The 15,588-nt window shown below is 45.2% G+C and overlaps 1 protein-coding gene across 2 annotated transcripts in view; it reads left to right on the top strand.

The window, feature by feature from the left end:
• The window catches only part of erfl3 (Ets2 repressor factor like 3), a 39,468-nt gene that overhangs the window by 12,190 nt on the left and 11,690 nt on the right, over positions 1-15,588 (top strand). The window contains exon 2 of one of the 2 annotated variants that reach the window (XM_029128964.3): positions 14,655-14,874. In XM_029128964.3, coding sequence (XP_028984797.1) covers positions 14,655-14,874 — 220 coding nt within the window. Of the gene's footprint in view, positions 1-14,639; positions 14,875-15,588 lie in introns of both variants that reach the window. The other variant, XM_029128963.3, reaches the window with a different exon arrangement.

The following is a 15,588-nucleotide window of genomic DNA, read 5'->3' as shown; positions in this document are numbered from 1 at the left end:
CACCATCCAAGCAGTGTACTGATGGAGGGGACAAAGTTCACTCCTCTGTCTCTACGTCTCTGGCAGACTTTTATCTCTGTGAACTTCCTTCCTCATACCTCATTCAGTTCTCACTTCTTTCATTTAATTCCCTCTTTTCCTCTTTTTTTTTCATGCTCCCCTTGACACCTGGTATTTTTGCTGTGATCTTGACGTACCGGTACACGCTTTGCCTAGAACAGCTTTTAAAAGCGAGGATTTCAATGTGTGAACAGTTTCATTTTAACGCCTGTAAAACCATATATAACAAATAAACTGAATGAAAAATGTTTAAATTACATTTAGCAGACGTAATAGAAAATGTAATCGGGGTGATGTTGGGTAACAGCATTTGATTTAGTTCATGGCGTTGGCCATGCGCTCTCTTAAAACCTACTTGTCCTTATCTACATTGAACTGTTTATTAAAGGTGGAAATGTTCACCATAATCTTTGCTTCTAATTGAAGGATACAGCTTCTGTAATCATTATAGGCAAGAAAGCCACAACCTTTTTTCCTTTTAATGTGTTAATGAATCTATTTAACAGAAATGTCCAAACATAAGTAATTTGGCTGGTTAAAAGATTTTGTGGTCTTGAATGTTCTTGGTTATTTAACAGGATGGTTTGTATCATTATTAGTAACAATGATTGTGCCTTTTACCTAATGAACACAATATGCACATGTTTTGTCTTTACACACAAAACCTTTAATTTGGTTGAATCATCAGTTTTGTACAAATGCATGTCAGCAGTGACAGACCTTTAGGGGCCCAGTGTGGGAAACCTGGCCCTACGCATTCCTGACGTCAGACTGGACCAGCCTGTAGCCGGCTTATTCTTATCTCCTGACCTTATTCTGTGATATTACTTCTTCTTTATTCTGTGTGGATGAACTTTGATAAGGTGCTTCTGGTCAGAGGTCTCATGTTCACCATTAGTTGTGACAGGATTGGGCCAAGTCCAACCGTGGTGCTGGATAGGTTGCATATGCGTCCTATCATTAAACATTGAGTGCACGCTGTGCATATATGTCACTCAGCAGGGCCGAGTGTAACACAGAGTTGGACATCTGAGTGTGGAAATTTTTGTGTGTCTAGGACAGGAATATCAGAGAGTGAGGGTAGAATAGGGGCAGGGATCTCAGCCAGTGCAGGGCAGCTGTGTGTTTACTGCTCAGCTCATTGCTTAGTGGAGCAGACTGACTACCATTTTGTAAATGAATGGCAAACACAATACAGCAAACTAAGATACATAAGCTAATCTCCAACAGAGCTCAGGCCTCCTATAAAGAGTCACCTGTCACTCAACTCTGCCCTTTCGTCTTTTCATCTTTCTCTTACACTCGTCCTTTCTGGATTTTCTGCTTCTCTCAAGTTACATCATCAACCTCTCTTACCCCCCCTCTCTCTTCCTCTCCCTCTCTGTCTTCCTCCCTTTCCTGGGCTCTTGCATAACGTCCAGCTTTATTTGCTCCAGCTGAGGATTCTAATCTTTCCCACGAGGCAAAACGCAAGCGCAAACCAGGGGAGGAGAGAAGAGATGGGCAAGGCGACCTTTGTAACCTGCCTGTGTGCACTGCCTCGTTAACTCAATCACTCTACCAATTAATGAGATCTGGAGCAGGGCTTTGTTTACAGGCACTGCTAACACAGTGTTAAAGTGTGTGTGCGTGTGTGTGTGTGTGTGTGCTTGTGGTTGTAACGATGGCTTTCATCATTTATGCTTCCAGTCTGTCATGTCAAGTGTGTCTGTGTGGATACTGCCGTGTGTGTCCCACCCCCGGCTGCAGTGTTGTAGGTGCGTGGTCTCTCTTGGCAGCTCTGCGCTAACTAGGGGATAAGCAGTGATTATCTGCTCAGTCTGTAGTAGAAGTGCACATACGACTGTGCACACACATTTAAACACACCTGAGAACACATGATTATCCACAGATTCCACCACTGTGGCCAAATGTGCACCGACTTTGGCTCCAACCCAAGAAGACGTAGTATTAATGTAATACATTTACAAAGGCGTGCGTGCGTACGCATCTGCAAATGCCCCATGTGGAGCTGTGTTCGCTGAAGCAAATTTTCCGTGTTTGATTTATCCCAATCTCTAACATACACAAAGGCTCAAAGACAGAATTCTGGCTGGCTGGCTGGCTGGCTGGCTGGCTGGCAGCGACGTCTGTGCGAGGTGAGCGTTACATAAGGCTGATCAACACTACTTAATCAGCTTTAGGAGACATGCTTAACAAGCTGCCCGAGCGGGGCTGGGGCTGGAGGAGGAGAAGGAGCCAGTAAGGAGCAAGACGGGGGCACGGGTCTCGGTGGAACACAGGAGAACGGGAGCGCAGGGTGAGAACAGCGAGGGGGGGGGCGGGGGAGAAAGTGGTGACAGGCGGCGACATGGCATGCGTCCCTCGTCCCTGTTTACGACGGGATAAACACACTGCTCTGCCCTCTGCGTCCCCCTCACACCCCGCTGGGACGCACGGTGGCGATTGGCGGCTCCCGGTTCCAAGCGGGTGCAGCGTGGCGTTGCATGTCTGTACGCTTGTTTCGTGGAGCCTTACGGGTTTCTTGACTGGTGACAGCGCGGGCCTTTGTTTGAGCCACTTTCTCGCAACGGACACATGAAGCCTGTTCCAGCTGTGAACCTGATATCCCACAGTCTGTGCTCAGCATAACATTCAATTCAATTCAACATTCTGTTGCCATTCCTCAGTCTCTTCTGTAAACACCAATCTTGCAAGTTTTATGTGCTGAGAAAATGGGCTACTAGTCTTGCCTAGATAGTAGTCACTGCAGTGCAGTTGTAAGTCTTGCAACTGCAGCTAAGTTTTGACTTGTCATTTCCTAAAGTCGATATTTAAATCCACTTTTGGTGGAAACAATAAAGTGTTGCATGTGCTGCAAAAGTGTTCCCTTTTTCGCATTCCTTTACTTGAGGTTTAACTTCTGCTGTGGCCAGCACAAACCACAGACTGTGTGTCCTCCTCCTTTCTTTTGTCCCGGACTACAAATTATTCTTATTTAGATGATTTATGGCCATTAAAGAAAGCACCGATTTCAAGATCTCTGTCTTTACATTTGTCTCTGTTTTTCAGGGCAAATTGAGCTAAATTATAATGTTTACTTTATTTCACATTCTCTTTACTTATGATGGAAGTTTGTTGCTCTTGTGGTTTACCACTGTCAAGTAAATGTAGAGGACAATACTCCAAATCTAAATGATTGTATTTCAGTAATGATGAGCATTTACTTCAGTAAAGACAGTGACTCAGTCTTTTCCCCGACTGGTTTATGTGATTCCTTTTATTTCCTTTTTAGCGTTCCTCCTTTCTTCCTTTCTATCCCTTTGACCTTTTCTCAGTTTTCCTCGTCTCTGAAACCCGAACACACACCTCTCAGAGAATGTCTAGCAGATGTGAACAGAGCTTTTTCCTTCATCTAAAATTAGCCATGACAGAAGAATGGCAGGAAAGCGTGCAGGGCTGGACACACAAATGAAACGGGTCCGGGTGGGGGTGGATGGGACTGATGGAGGAACAGACTAGAAGCGCTGGGAGGATTAGGTTGATGAGATTTAGTGGGAAGATGTGTCATTTTGATGCTTACGATACAAACTTCTGCTGCACAAAAGCTGGTGAGGTCATAAACTCTATCGATGCAGAAGACATTATTTTGGATGTGTGAGAAAGTTTAAAATTTAATGAATTTAGGAGCAAGAAGATGTAATTAAAAACCGTGTCATCTCTTTGCTCCTTTACCTTGATGGACATTTTATATTGCACAAAGTCAGAATTAAAATATATTTGTTATATTTGCAAACTTGTTAAGCATGACGCTGTCATTATGACATAATGCTGCTTTGAAACCCCCCCAGCACCAGTTTCTGTAATTACACATCTATTAGCACCTTGGATGCTGGATGTTGCACACAGCTCCACATCTTCTCTTCCCCAAGCGGCAGCAAGGTGTTAGGGACAACAGTGCTGCTTGGCAAGATGCCGATGTCCCTTGTTTACCGAGCACCCAGGGGCCTGTTTAGAATACCAGGCCACCAGCCCTCTGCTTCCCCCTCAAGTTAGATTCAGCGCTCCCCTGATGAGAGCATAAGCTACAAGGGAGTGTTTCTTCAAACTTGTTCAACAAGCGACTCTGTTCAACAAATGCTGCTTTTGCTTTCTGCATAAGGGCAAAGTCAGTCCCAATATTTATTTAGCAGAAACCCGTGTGTCTTTTATGCTATAGCTGCCTTTTCGCTTCACGCTAAAGATAACTGTGTGTGTATGTTTGTGCCTCACTACTCACTGTGAATTCCTTGAATGCAAGCCATCATCAGCACATTTAGCAGCAGCTATGAGAAAAACATCATTCCCCAAGGCAAAGCACCTATTCCACTCTCAGCTTCACTCTTAACAACAGCACGCAGCTCATAACAAGAGGCACAAAAACACAGTATACATTAGATCCACAAACTTCCCATGAACTTTGAGTTTTTGAAGTTGGGTAATATTGTAGTATAATAGCTCAGAAAGTCAAATAAAGTTCTAGCATATAGGGAAGTGTAAATCATAAGGAATTAAAAGTTTTTACTAGTGAAGTATCAAAAGTTGTCGCAGCGAGATTTTTTGACTAGTGTTTAAAAGTCATGTGTTGTTTTGATTGGAATATCAAAGTGTGTTGAGATATTCTTGCTAGCTTAGCACAAAGAAGAACAAGTGCAAGCCTTTAAAGATGCTAGACGTCTGCTGTAAATATCAGGTGTCTCATTTCTCTCTCTCTCGCTTGCCATCACGCATCCAAAATGTTAATCCACTGTGGAATGTGTCGACTTCAGACGCTACGCAGCAGGCCTCCGCGTACGTGTGCGCTCATGACTCAGTTGTCTTTTACTTAGTTTCATAACATTGTTTATTTCATAATATAGAAGGAAGATGAGATGAGGAGATTACATGACGGGGGCTTGCCGTCAGAGGGGCCACACTGAGGCCTCGCCGAGCCTCTATTGTGTTAGACTGGCCTGGCTGCCAGCTTGTTGTAGGGCTGCCGCTGGTGCATACTGGAGCCTTGTTTGCGTTGTCTGAGCGGCCCCTGCTTCTGGAAAGGATGGTAAAACTTCTGTCTTGTTCTCAGCCAAGGCTAGTGGGCATACACGCGCTCACACACTGTCATGTAGCACAGAACTCTGTCTCCTGACGACTACCTGTTGCTGGCGGATTCAGCCTCCCACTCCTTTCTCTCTGTGTCTCTCCATCCCGCTCGCGCTTGCTGCCCTGCTCTTTCCTTTCTAATACCTGGTCTATTTGAGTCCATGTTCCGGGCTTGAAAGGATTAATTGCTGTTTATGCTTTATTTTTTTGTTCTGTTCGTTTCTGGAGGGTTATTTTTAGGCCATAAGTGTCTGGTTGCTAGGAGACAGTGTGAGAGAGAGAACGAGAGAGAGAGGCCGGAGAAAGAAGGAGAGTTTGCGTTGTGAGAGCTGAATTACAACCACATTCATGCACTGAGTCAGCACAGAGACACACACACACACACACACACACACACACACACACACACACACACACACACACACACACACACACACACACACACACACACACACACACACACACACACACACACACAGGGTGTTTTTAGACAGTAGCTGTTATTGTGGACTTGTTTTTCTGGTTCTGTGTATCTTTTCAGCTGCTCTTTCTCTCTCTCTCTCTCTCTCTCTCTCTTGCTCTCTCTCCCTCTCTGTTATTTATATTTGATAATTCTGGCTCCTTAGCAGCACCTGCCACGTGTAGTCCAAAGCAAGTCTGGCCCTCAGACACGTTTCCAAAACTTATTATGTTGCTGGTCAAAAGGATGCATTAATGCATTTGTCACCATTGTAGTAAAACACATTTCTAGAAGTGTGACTGACGTTGTGGACCTCCACATTCTCTTTCCCTACATGTTTTAAGCAGCCTTAAAATGCTGCAGGGATCATCGTCTTTCCAGAAGGCTCTCCTGTCTTTGCAGAGGACCTCTGAAGCTTCTTGTAACCTGGTAATCCTTACCTTTGCACTTAGTATCCAATAAGTTTAAACCTTTGTTTATTGGATATCCAGTCTCAAGTGTTTATCTTGTTATGTCCACGTATATAAGGATCTGCCTTGTGCGACTGATGAGGGATCAGTGTTCACCAGTGTTGCATTCCTATAATATTTTTTAGTGCACAAGTGACCGTCTCTACTGAGATGTATTATAATAGAATTGTGCATTGTATAGTCTTTAAGTATTGAATTGGTTTTGAGTGTAGCCAAATTTTAATGTGTATTAAAAATGCCATGATGCATGGACACACACTCACACATACAGGAAACAGATCTGTTGTTGTGGTGCATAACAGTTGCTAACATCCTGTCCCGCTCTAGTGGCACATTCCAGGAAACCACCTCCCAAAAGTGCCACCTATCTCTTAGTCACACACTGACACTCACACCCTCTTCCACCACCTGACAAATATACATTCGATCATGCCTCATCTCCAATTTACTCCAGTGTGGCAAAGTCACTCTTTCACCCAGTGACCTGTCACACACGCTGGTTCAGGGTGATCACAACTGCGTAACTACCTTTATGGTTGCAGAACAGCGATGTGGGCAAGATTATTATTATTATTATTATTATTATTATGTGTGTGTGTGTGTGTGTGTGTGTGTGTGTGTGTGTGTGTGTGTGTGTGTGTGTGTGTGTGTGTGTGTGTGTGGGTGAGGAGGGCTGAGGTTACTGCAGTCAACTACTAAAAAATATTATGAAGATTCACAAAGTGCATAAGGTTAGTAGAATGTTTTAGGCAAAACCCCTCTTAAAATAGTTCACTCCAGTAGTAAAAGAAAGCTCAACTGCTCACCTTTAAGAACATTAAAAGCAGTGGATGTGACAAAAACACTTTCAAAAATATCATATATATATATTACATGTTTATTACTTATATTGTGAAATTATTTGCATTTTACTGTGACAGAAAAGTTTTAAAGTTGCAAAAGGTGTTTTTTTAACTTTGACTTGTTTGTCTAAAATCATGCTCTGTTAATATAAAGACAATGCTGCTCTTAAATTTCAACATTTGTGTCTATGAAGATGTCCCTTTGCACTCCTACACAACGAGGTGTACACAGTCAAACACACTCTTACAGGCGGCAGTGAGTGTAGGCAGTATGTTGTTGAACCAGAGGTGAAATGTCAACTGGTAGCTCTCTGCCAAGCTGTTGGCTGGAGAACTACATTAACACCAGCCCGTGAGTTGGGGAGACACAGTTAAGGAGAAGCGAGGCGCCTGTGGGTTGTAACACGCTTGTGCTAGGCTGGATTTGCTGAGACGGCCATACAGTACAAGGAGCTGCATCGCTGGAGCCGCATTGTGTCATGTACAGGTGTGACAATGGGGAGCGGAGAGGAAGCGATTTGTATTAACATGTTACACATTTGTATTTTTAACACAGCCCAGTCACGGCAACTAAAAATAGTGCTAACTGGAAAAGTCAGCAAAAAGTGTTCTGCTGTAGTGTGATGTAGTAAACAGCTTCCTACCTAGAAGCATTGCATGAAAGAAACAGGACTCATACCTATCACGGTATCGTACCGTATATCAAACGTGTGTGTATTTCTGCAGTGAGAGGTTAATGTCCTGGGAGCTGCGCGCCACTTTGGTGTCAGTAAATATAACCAACAGTGCCCTGAGAGCAACAGGACTCTTCAGTAGTTGACACAATATTATTCTGCTGCTCTTAACGCACTCTGGGGAGCACAAACACTCGCTAACGCACCAGGACTGTTTATGTGATGGCTGTAGTGACGGAGGGGAAGTCCAGCTGCCCAGCCTACCTGCGACCGCATGGGCTGTCGTGTCTGTCCACGCCCCGCGGGCTTTTTCTCATTTTGCCATCAAGAATCACTTGTTGTACGTGTTGCAGGTCCCGTGGGCTGCATGGTGCGCTCGTTTGTCCCGTGTCGTGTTCTTTGACACCAGCCAACCACCTTTAGGCCGTGGAATATGCAATCGTGTGATTTTCAAGTAGGGGTTAATGAGTTGGACTTGTTTCCATTCTTAATGGTTGCTTTGCATATTTCAGCTGCAAATCAGGCAGGGGACGCTACGTGCTTTGGAATATCGTTGGCGCTAAGCAGTAATATAAAGTAAGTGTGGTTTACTGGGCAAATATGCAAAACCACTCAAACAGTAAACAAACGTTGGATATGCAAATCCCTGTCCACGTAAAAGTGCTCAGTCTGTTGATAAACCACCTGTAAACTGAAAAATTCCTGATATCAAGTCAACTCTGAAACTGACTGGTCTCAACCAGTGGCTCCTCGGACCATGTTGTGGGTTAAGAGGCCGTTTAGCAGTGGATGTGGAGCTGCAGCGGAGCAGCTTGTTGTGGAAGACAGGATCCCTACGGACGTGGTGGCTTTTTTTTTCCCTTCTTGCTCCTCCCCTACAATTTCCTGGAAAAGATGTCTGTCTGTTCGCTGCAAGACAAGCTCCTCAGCTCCGAGCCGAGAGACAGAATCATCGTTCTTACATCACGTCGCTCTCATTTTTTGTCCCACTTGTGTCCCCGCTGCCTCCTCCTCTTTCTCCTTCAGCACTTCTGTACTTTCCCTCTTCTCCCCATCCATGTTGTGTGTTCCCTTTCACTCTCTCTCTCTCTTTCTAGCTCTCTCACTGTTGAACAATAACCCCAGTGTGTGTAAGTGTGCATGGCGCTATTTTTGGCCCCTTCAAGGCCACAAAGCACTCTCTCCTCTCCTGCTCTTTCTCCCTGTCTGTTTCTCCCCTCTGCAGCTTCATGGCAGTGAGAAGGAGCCTATAGAACGTTTAGATGGAGGTGACCTGTAAGAATAGTTGAGCGTCTCGTAGGGGCTTGAACATTGTTGACCACACGCAAAGATAAAATCTCACCGATTAGTCAAACGACTCGCCTCCCTATCTGTCATCATCAGACTTGAGTTCCACAAAATCTAAAGCCAGCCAGTGTGAAATTACGCTGGAAACTAAGAGTCATTAAGAAATATCAGCTACATATTTACATATTTCCACCATTTCCTTCTGCATTAGGCAGTAGATGCAAAGATTTTTTGAGTTGGAAAGCCCAGGTTTAGTCAACACATCCATCCCACAGATTAGCAGAGAAGCTCCAAGCTAAGACGTGCGTGACAGAAATTAAATGTAATGTAGTAAATGCACCTACAACAATGGAGAGAGAATATGATCTCATGAAGAATACTAGGTAACTAAAGTATTAGAAACTTAGCTGATTATTCATTTTTTAATAATTCATGATGCCAACAAGTGCACATATGTTCACCTTGTTGTGTTTCTTCCAGTGTATTAATTTCCACATTCACATTTTTAAGATGCACAACTTTTCTTACTCTTTGTCACTCTCCCGTGTCCCACCGTCTTTCTCTCTGTCTCACTCCTTAGTGAGTGAGTATGATGAATTTTTAATGGACCTGGTGGGAAGAGTCCAGACACAGGGATTCAGGCGTACGGGCTCTGATTACCGTCCTCCTCCTCCTGCAGTCCACCCTCCTCTTTCTCTCCCTCCTCTCACTCTTACTTTCGCTGTCTCACCCTCCGAGTCCTTTATTGTACCTCCATCCCTCCCCTCCATCTCCCGGTCTTGTGTTTCTCGGTTGCCTCTGTTCCCCCTTCTTGACGCTTCGGGCTGTTTCGCTCATCCAAGCAGCTGCGACAAAGACAGAGCTGCGCAGACATTTGCGCTTTCGGCAAAAAGCTGTCATTCTTTCAAATTTTAGTGCTTTTACACACTCAGACTGCAGTGACCTCACCCCTCCTCACCCACACACACACTTGCACAGGTCATTTCCCACATCCACGCTAAAGCTGAGTTAGGTTACTGTAGTACGCCGCCTGCCAACTGCTGCTAATGGCTGTTCAGAGGCCCCGGCCCCGCCTGAAATCCCTGAGTCTGCAACTGCACTGTTAGTTTGGCACCGGCCTGTCAGTTGATTTGCTGCTGAGTAGGACTCCGAGCTCTGGGAATCTCTCCTCCTCATCTCTTTTCTCACTCTGATACTTTGTCTGACTGCCCGTCTGTCTCTCCCTCCTTCCCGTCAGCCCTCGCCGGTCACTTCTTTGAGCCTGTTTCACGTCCTCTGGGACCGTAGCTATAAAGTCACTTAACTGAAAAAATATTTATCATAATGTTCACGAGGTCTCGTTTTATTTGAAAGCAAGGATGGGCTTTTAACAGTTAACAGAGACAGACAAAAAAACTTCAACAACAGATCAAATGGATTATGAACTCCAAGAAATAGGACACGAGTGTGTGAATGTGTGCGTCCACAGGCGTTTTTTCTATTGAAGTTGACCAAGACGTTGGCATTTATTCTTCCCTCACGCCGTGTCAGGCTCTTCAAAGTGCAGCGCCATCGCTCATCCTCGCAAGCCTTTTGTTACTTTCTCTTTCTTTTCTTTCTCACTCCGTCGCTTTCATGTCCACTGCCCCCCCCCTCCCCCCCCTCCCCACCCCTTGCTCCTCTCACCATGTGTAAGAGAGTGGAGGTCATTGTTGCACTGGCTGTGCACACATAGCTGGAATAGCAGCGGCGTAAGAAGCCTGCTAGGGGCCTGCCACCGAGATCACACGGAGGAAAAGAGGCATCCGCACTCCTGGAGGAGAGGGGAAGGGACGGAGGGGAGTGGGAAGGGGAGGGGGGGGGTGTGTAAGCAATCTGACCTGGATGACAACAGACTACCAGACGAGCTATGATCTCATCCCTCCGTTAATCTCCTCCTCCTTTCTTCCCTCCATCCATCCACCCCCTCTCTCCTTTCCCACTCTTGCCATTGTCTCTCTTTCTCTCTTCCCACTCTAGTTTCCCCGATCTCCCACCCCCGCTTTTTCTCTGCGACTTTTTTTTTTCTGTTCTCCGCTTATCCTAGTGATCACCCCATCTCATCTTGCCTTCTTCTTTTTCACCTCCCTCTTTTCATCCTCCTACCCCTTCATCCCCTTTGCATCACTTTCTACCACCTGCCCCTCACTTCTCCCTACACACACACACACACACACACACACACACACACACACACACACACACACACACACACACACACACACACACACACTCTCGACACACTCTCTCTAGTGTCCCAGGGCAGAGATTAGGCGCACCCCTATCGTCAACCCCTCACACTAGCCTCTACATTATTGATGCTGAGTCCGTCTGCCTGTGTGGGAGAGAGAGTGTGAGGCTTGTGCGTGCATGCTGTAATGGCTATCTAGTGTCTCCCTCAGGAGAGACGGGGGGGTGAGGAGAGGAGCCAAAGAGAGGAACAGTCGAGGTTGGCGAGGTTAAGTGTGGTGGTGGGGGTCAGGCCAGGTCTCTTTTCCGGTGGTCACTTTTTGACCTTGATCCCACAGTTTCACACAGATTGTACACTGACACAAAAACACAGATTCGAGGTTCAGATTCTTAAAGTGTACAACCCTAATAAAAAGTGTCTCTGTATGCCCAGTACACATACTGCACATGCGCACATATGCCTAAACATCCTACTCTCTGTTGCTAATGACACACGATGAGCACGGCTGCAGGTCCTCTTAAGTATTTACTAGGGATCCAATTCACCTGATCTGAAATATGATGTGTGTCTACAATGACCTTTGTGGTCTGTGTCCAAGTCAAAATGACCAATAGATCCATCTTTACGTACATTTGCACACAGAGTCACTGTGTGTACAGACTGTGATATTAGAATAACTTAAACTCTCTCTCTACTCTCTACTCATGTGCATTGTGTTTTTTTAAGTTTTGCTTGCTCATTTTCCTGAACTACCTGGTTTACATGTAGACAGTTAAATACTACAAACAGTCTCCTGCTCTGAGAGCTTTGGTGCAGCTTTGGCCATTTCAACAGCAGCGGGGTCGTCGGTTAAGATGTGGACCGTTCATTCATTATTATTCGTCTCAGCTAGATTGGGGATTTGAACAGCTTCCTCTTGACTTGACATGTCACACGTCGTTTGCTGTGATATGCTCTCCATCAGTCTACCACGCCTTGGAAGACTGTGTTGTTCTCTGCAGCAGGAGTGTGTGAGTGTGCGCACGCCCTTGCGTATGTGGGAGTGATTATGTGTGTTATCATTGGAGGAGCGTGCTCAGCAAGGCCAGTATGTTTATGGTAACCCCCGCTGTGTTCCTCTATGATTGTAGTTCACTCATGGTTTGATCGTGCCACAAGTGTTTGTTTGAAAGAGAAACAGGAGGAGGAGGAGGAGGAGGAGGAGGGTGGGAAGAGAAAAAGGAAATAAAATGACAGCGAGTGAGTGTTGTTTCATTTGCATGCAAACTGCAACCTACATATTCAGGTCTGGAAAGTCTGAGAACACACTTGTAGACAAAGGCAGTACATTGTATGCAGTTTTTACACCCATGGTCACTTCACACATTGGTAAGTTTGTTATACGAAGAAAATCATCTGTAGTTGAATAAAGTGGCTAAGCGTGTTTGTTGACTGTTGTTGACCACCTACAACCTGCGTAACATTCAACACTGTTGAAAGCCTGTCTGGGATCTGGCAATGGAAAACGTGTAGGCATCATCTGCATTGTTTGACTGATATTCACAAAGCTTTATTTTTAATTGAAAAATGACTTCTGAGTAGGCTGGACAACTGAGTGACTCATGAACAAGTCACACAAACATCGCTGTGGAGGAAAACCACAAGAAATTGTGGCGGAGAACAGCTAGTAGCCTACGTTTAATGAATAAGACACGTTGGAGGATAATTTTCCTTTCCACCTCATTTGAACTGAAACCCAGATGTGCTTAATAGATCTTGCTTTTTATTCTACAGCATCGAAAGCCGTTGCCATATGTTGATAAAAGCTTGTCTACAAATTCATAGATATCCGGTAGATATGCCGTCATGGTTTTGGTGTTATGCAACAGCGAGGTAAGAGCGGGCCAGTGCAGCAGAGATTATCAGGGCCGTCATCCAGCAAATCCACTCGCAGTCCTGTGTATCTGTAATCTGATGATTTGCGCCTGTTTGTTCCACAATCTGCAGCGCAACCTGTCACATCCTTTGTCTCCATTTGCATGCCGCGTGGCTCAGTGCAGCGCAAACACTGGCTTCCATATGCCTTTGCATGGCATGCCGGAGTAGGAAGTAATAAAATAAACCCTGTGAATATGTAACCTGGGCATGCTTGAAAACAACAGCATTGTAATAAAAAGGACTTGGAACTTGTAATAATCTGAAAATGGGGTTTTGAGCTAAGTCTGAGTGTTTGTTTTAATTCAACCTAAATGTAGTGGATGTCATCACATCATAGGGAAAATAGATCTTAGCCCACCTTGTCCACACAACACGTCAGTAGATGCGCTATCAGGCCCATTCATACGCCATGCCTGCACAGCGACACTTCAGCAGGGTGGGCGCTGTTTCGTTGGTGACTCAATCTTCTCACTTGTGCATTTATCTGTACTGTGAGGACGATTGTTGATAAAATAAAATTCCAGTCCAAGCTATATCTGGCTGAATATAACACTGTAATGCTGTGTTTTGCTCAGCCGTGTCAAATTTTCTTGACCACCCAGGCAACAGAATGTTGGTGGGAGACTTGCGTAAACATTTTCAAACATGCGCAGTTGACTCTTTCAAACTTGTACATTTGGTCACACACATGCTAACACAAACGGTCATGTACCCACGCCCACAGTCTCGGTCTGCAGCGTATACCTTGTGTTTCCTTCAAGCGGCGGGCGGCGAGAGATGGAGGGATAGACAGGCGAGATGACTGGTCGCGTTGTTTTTCCTCCAGTCAGAGGAAAGAGTGACTGCACGAAAGGAAAGAAAGAAGGAGAGTTTCATGCGCCGAACTGTTCCATGAAGCCCACTAACGCTACAACTTTCAGTGTTATAGTTTCAGTGTGTGTGTGTGTGTGTGTGTGTGTGTGTGTGTGTGTGTGTGTGTGTGTGTGTGTGTGTGTGTGTGTGTGTGTGTGTGTGTGTGTGTGTGTGTGTGTGCAGGCAGAGCTGCTGCGGTGAGGCGATGACCTGATGCCAGTGGAGATGTGTGGTTTTTTTAAAAGCACCAGACAGTCTTTGAAGACCAAGATAATCAAATGTATAGCGGTGTCCTTGGCTGCCTGTCAGGCCAGCGTTTGTGAAATCTTCTTCTCATTCTTCCTTCTATTCTTCACTTCTTCATTCTCTTCCACATTAATTGTTGAAGATTTTCCTGGAAGAGAAAAAAATTCAGAAAAAGGAAACTAAACGGGCAAATATGAATGAGGACACTTCACACTGTTCTCAACTAAGCTGCAGTGTTATACGTGATCTATACTTAGCTTAGACACCCGTAATCCTCTTTTCTCTTGAAGAACAGACTCTACTCACCTGAATCGGCTACAACTGTTGACACCTAATTGTATTGTAGCTTAATCCTTTTGGCTTTCTTTCACAAAGGTTTTCCTCACACAGGCAGAAGGGAGGCTCATCTGGGTTCACATGACCGTCAAAAATCTGTTTATTCATATTAATCTATAAATAAGACTTGTACTCGCTACTCGCTGTGACCCCTTCTAACCCAATACCCTTGTCTCTTTGTTCAAGGGTTTGCCTTTCCAGAATGGGCATACAAGCCAGAGTCGAGCCCTGGGTCCAGACAGATCCAGCTGTGGCACTTTATCTTGGAGCTGCTCAGGAAGGAGGAGTACCATGACGTAATAGCCTGGCAGGGGGACTACGGCGAGTTCGTCATCAAGGACCCAGATGAGGTGGCTCGGCTGTGGGGGGCGAGGAAGTGTAAGCCCCAGATGAACTACGATAAGCTGAGCAGGGCTCTGAGGTATGAAGGCACACGTGTTTGCCTGATCTGCTTGTTTTTTGCTCTGCAACGTTTATATATGTCTCTTTGTTCCTGTTCTTAAATATTTTTCATCTTCAGGACCATTAATTCCAATTGATGATTATGATGAACATATTTAAAACGAAGAGGCCAGATGGTCTAAGTGAATAACATTGACCTTGAAATTCAGTCACACAAACCAGTATATATTTAGAAAGGCAATGTTGAGCAGTGTGTTAAGAACAGGCCGCCCTCCTCTGAAATCAACCACATGAGTGGGCTTAACCTGTCAGATGTCGCCCCAAGTGTATCGGACTGTACTGTGTTGTCATTTGAGCTGGAGGTGACTGTAGGTGGACTGACCGCTGACTTCTGCATTTTGGAGAGTGAGCCTCGGATTTTGCTGGTACATCAGTAGCAAAAGTGTCCACAAACAGCCGAGCTCCCTAGCAGGGTATAAACCACAAATTCACCCACTCATGTCTAGCACATGCACGCTGACGGCCACCAAGGCGTCCCAGGCATTATGCAAGCTGGGGACTGTTGACTTGTCCAAGTCTACCCTTCCTCGCAGCGACAGCTGGGTTTGGCTCCTACATCCCTGCGACCCTTCCCAGGAAAAGCAATTAAGATCATGTTTGGATAGAGTAATGGAAAGATGGGTGGATGGTACAACAGGAGCTGCAGTAAAGGTGAAGCCTCAAAGTTATTGGC

This window comes from Betta splendens, chromosome 16 (assembly GCF_900634795.4).
Source record: "Betta splendens chromosome 16, fBetSpl5.4, whole genome shotgun sequence".
NCBI lineage: Eukaryota > Metazoa > Chordata > Actinopteri > Anabantiformes > Osphronemidae > Betta > Betta splendens.
Note: the sequence above shows the minus strand (reverse complement) of the source record. Positions and strands in the feature narration are given on the sequence as shown.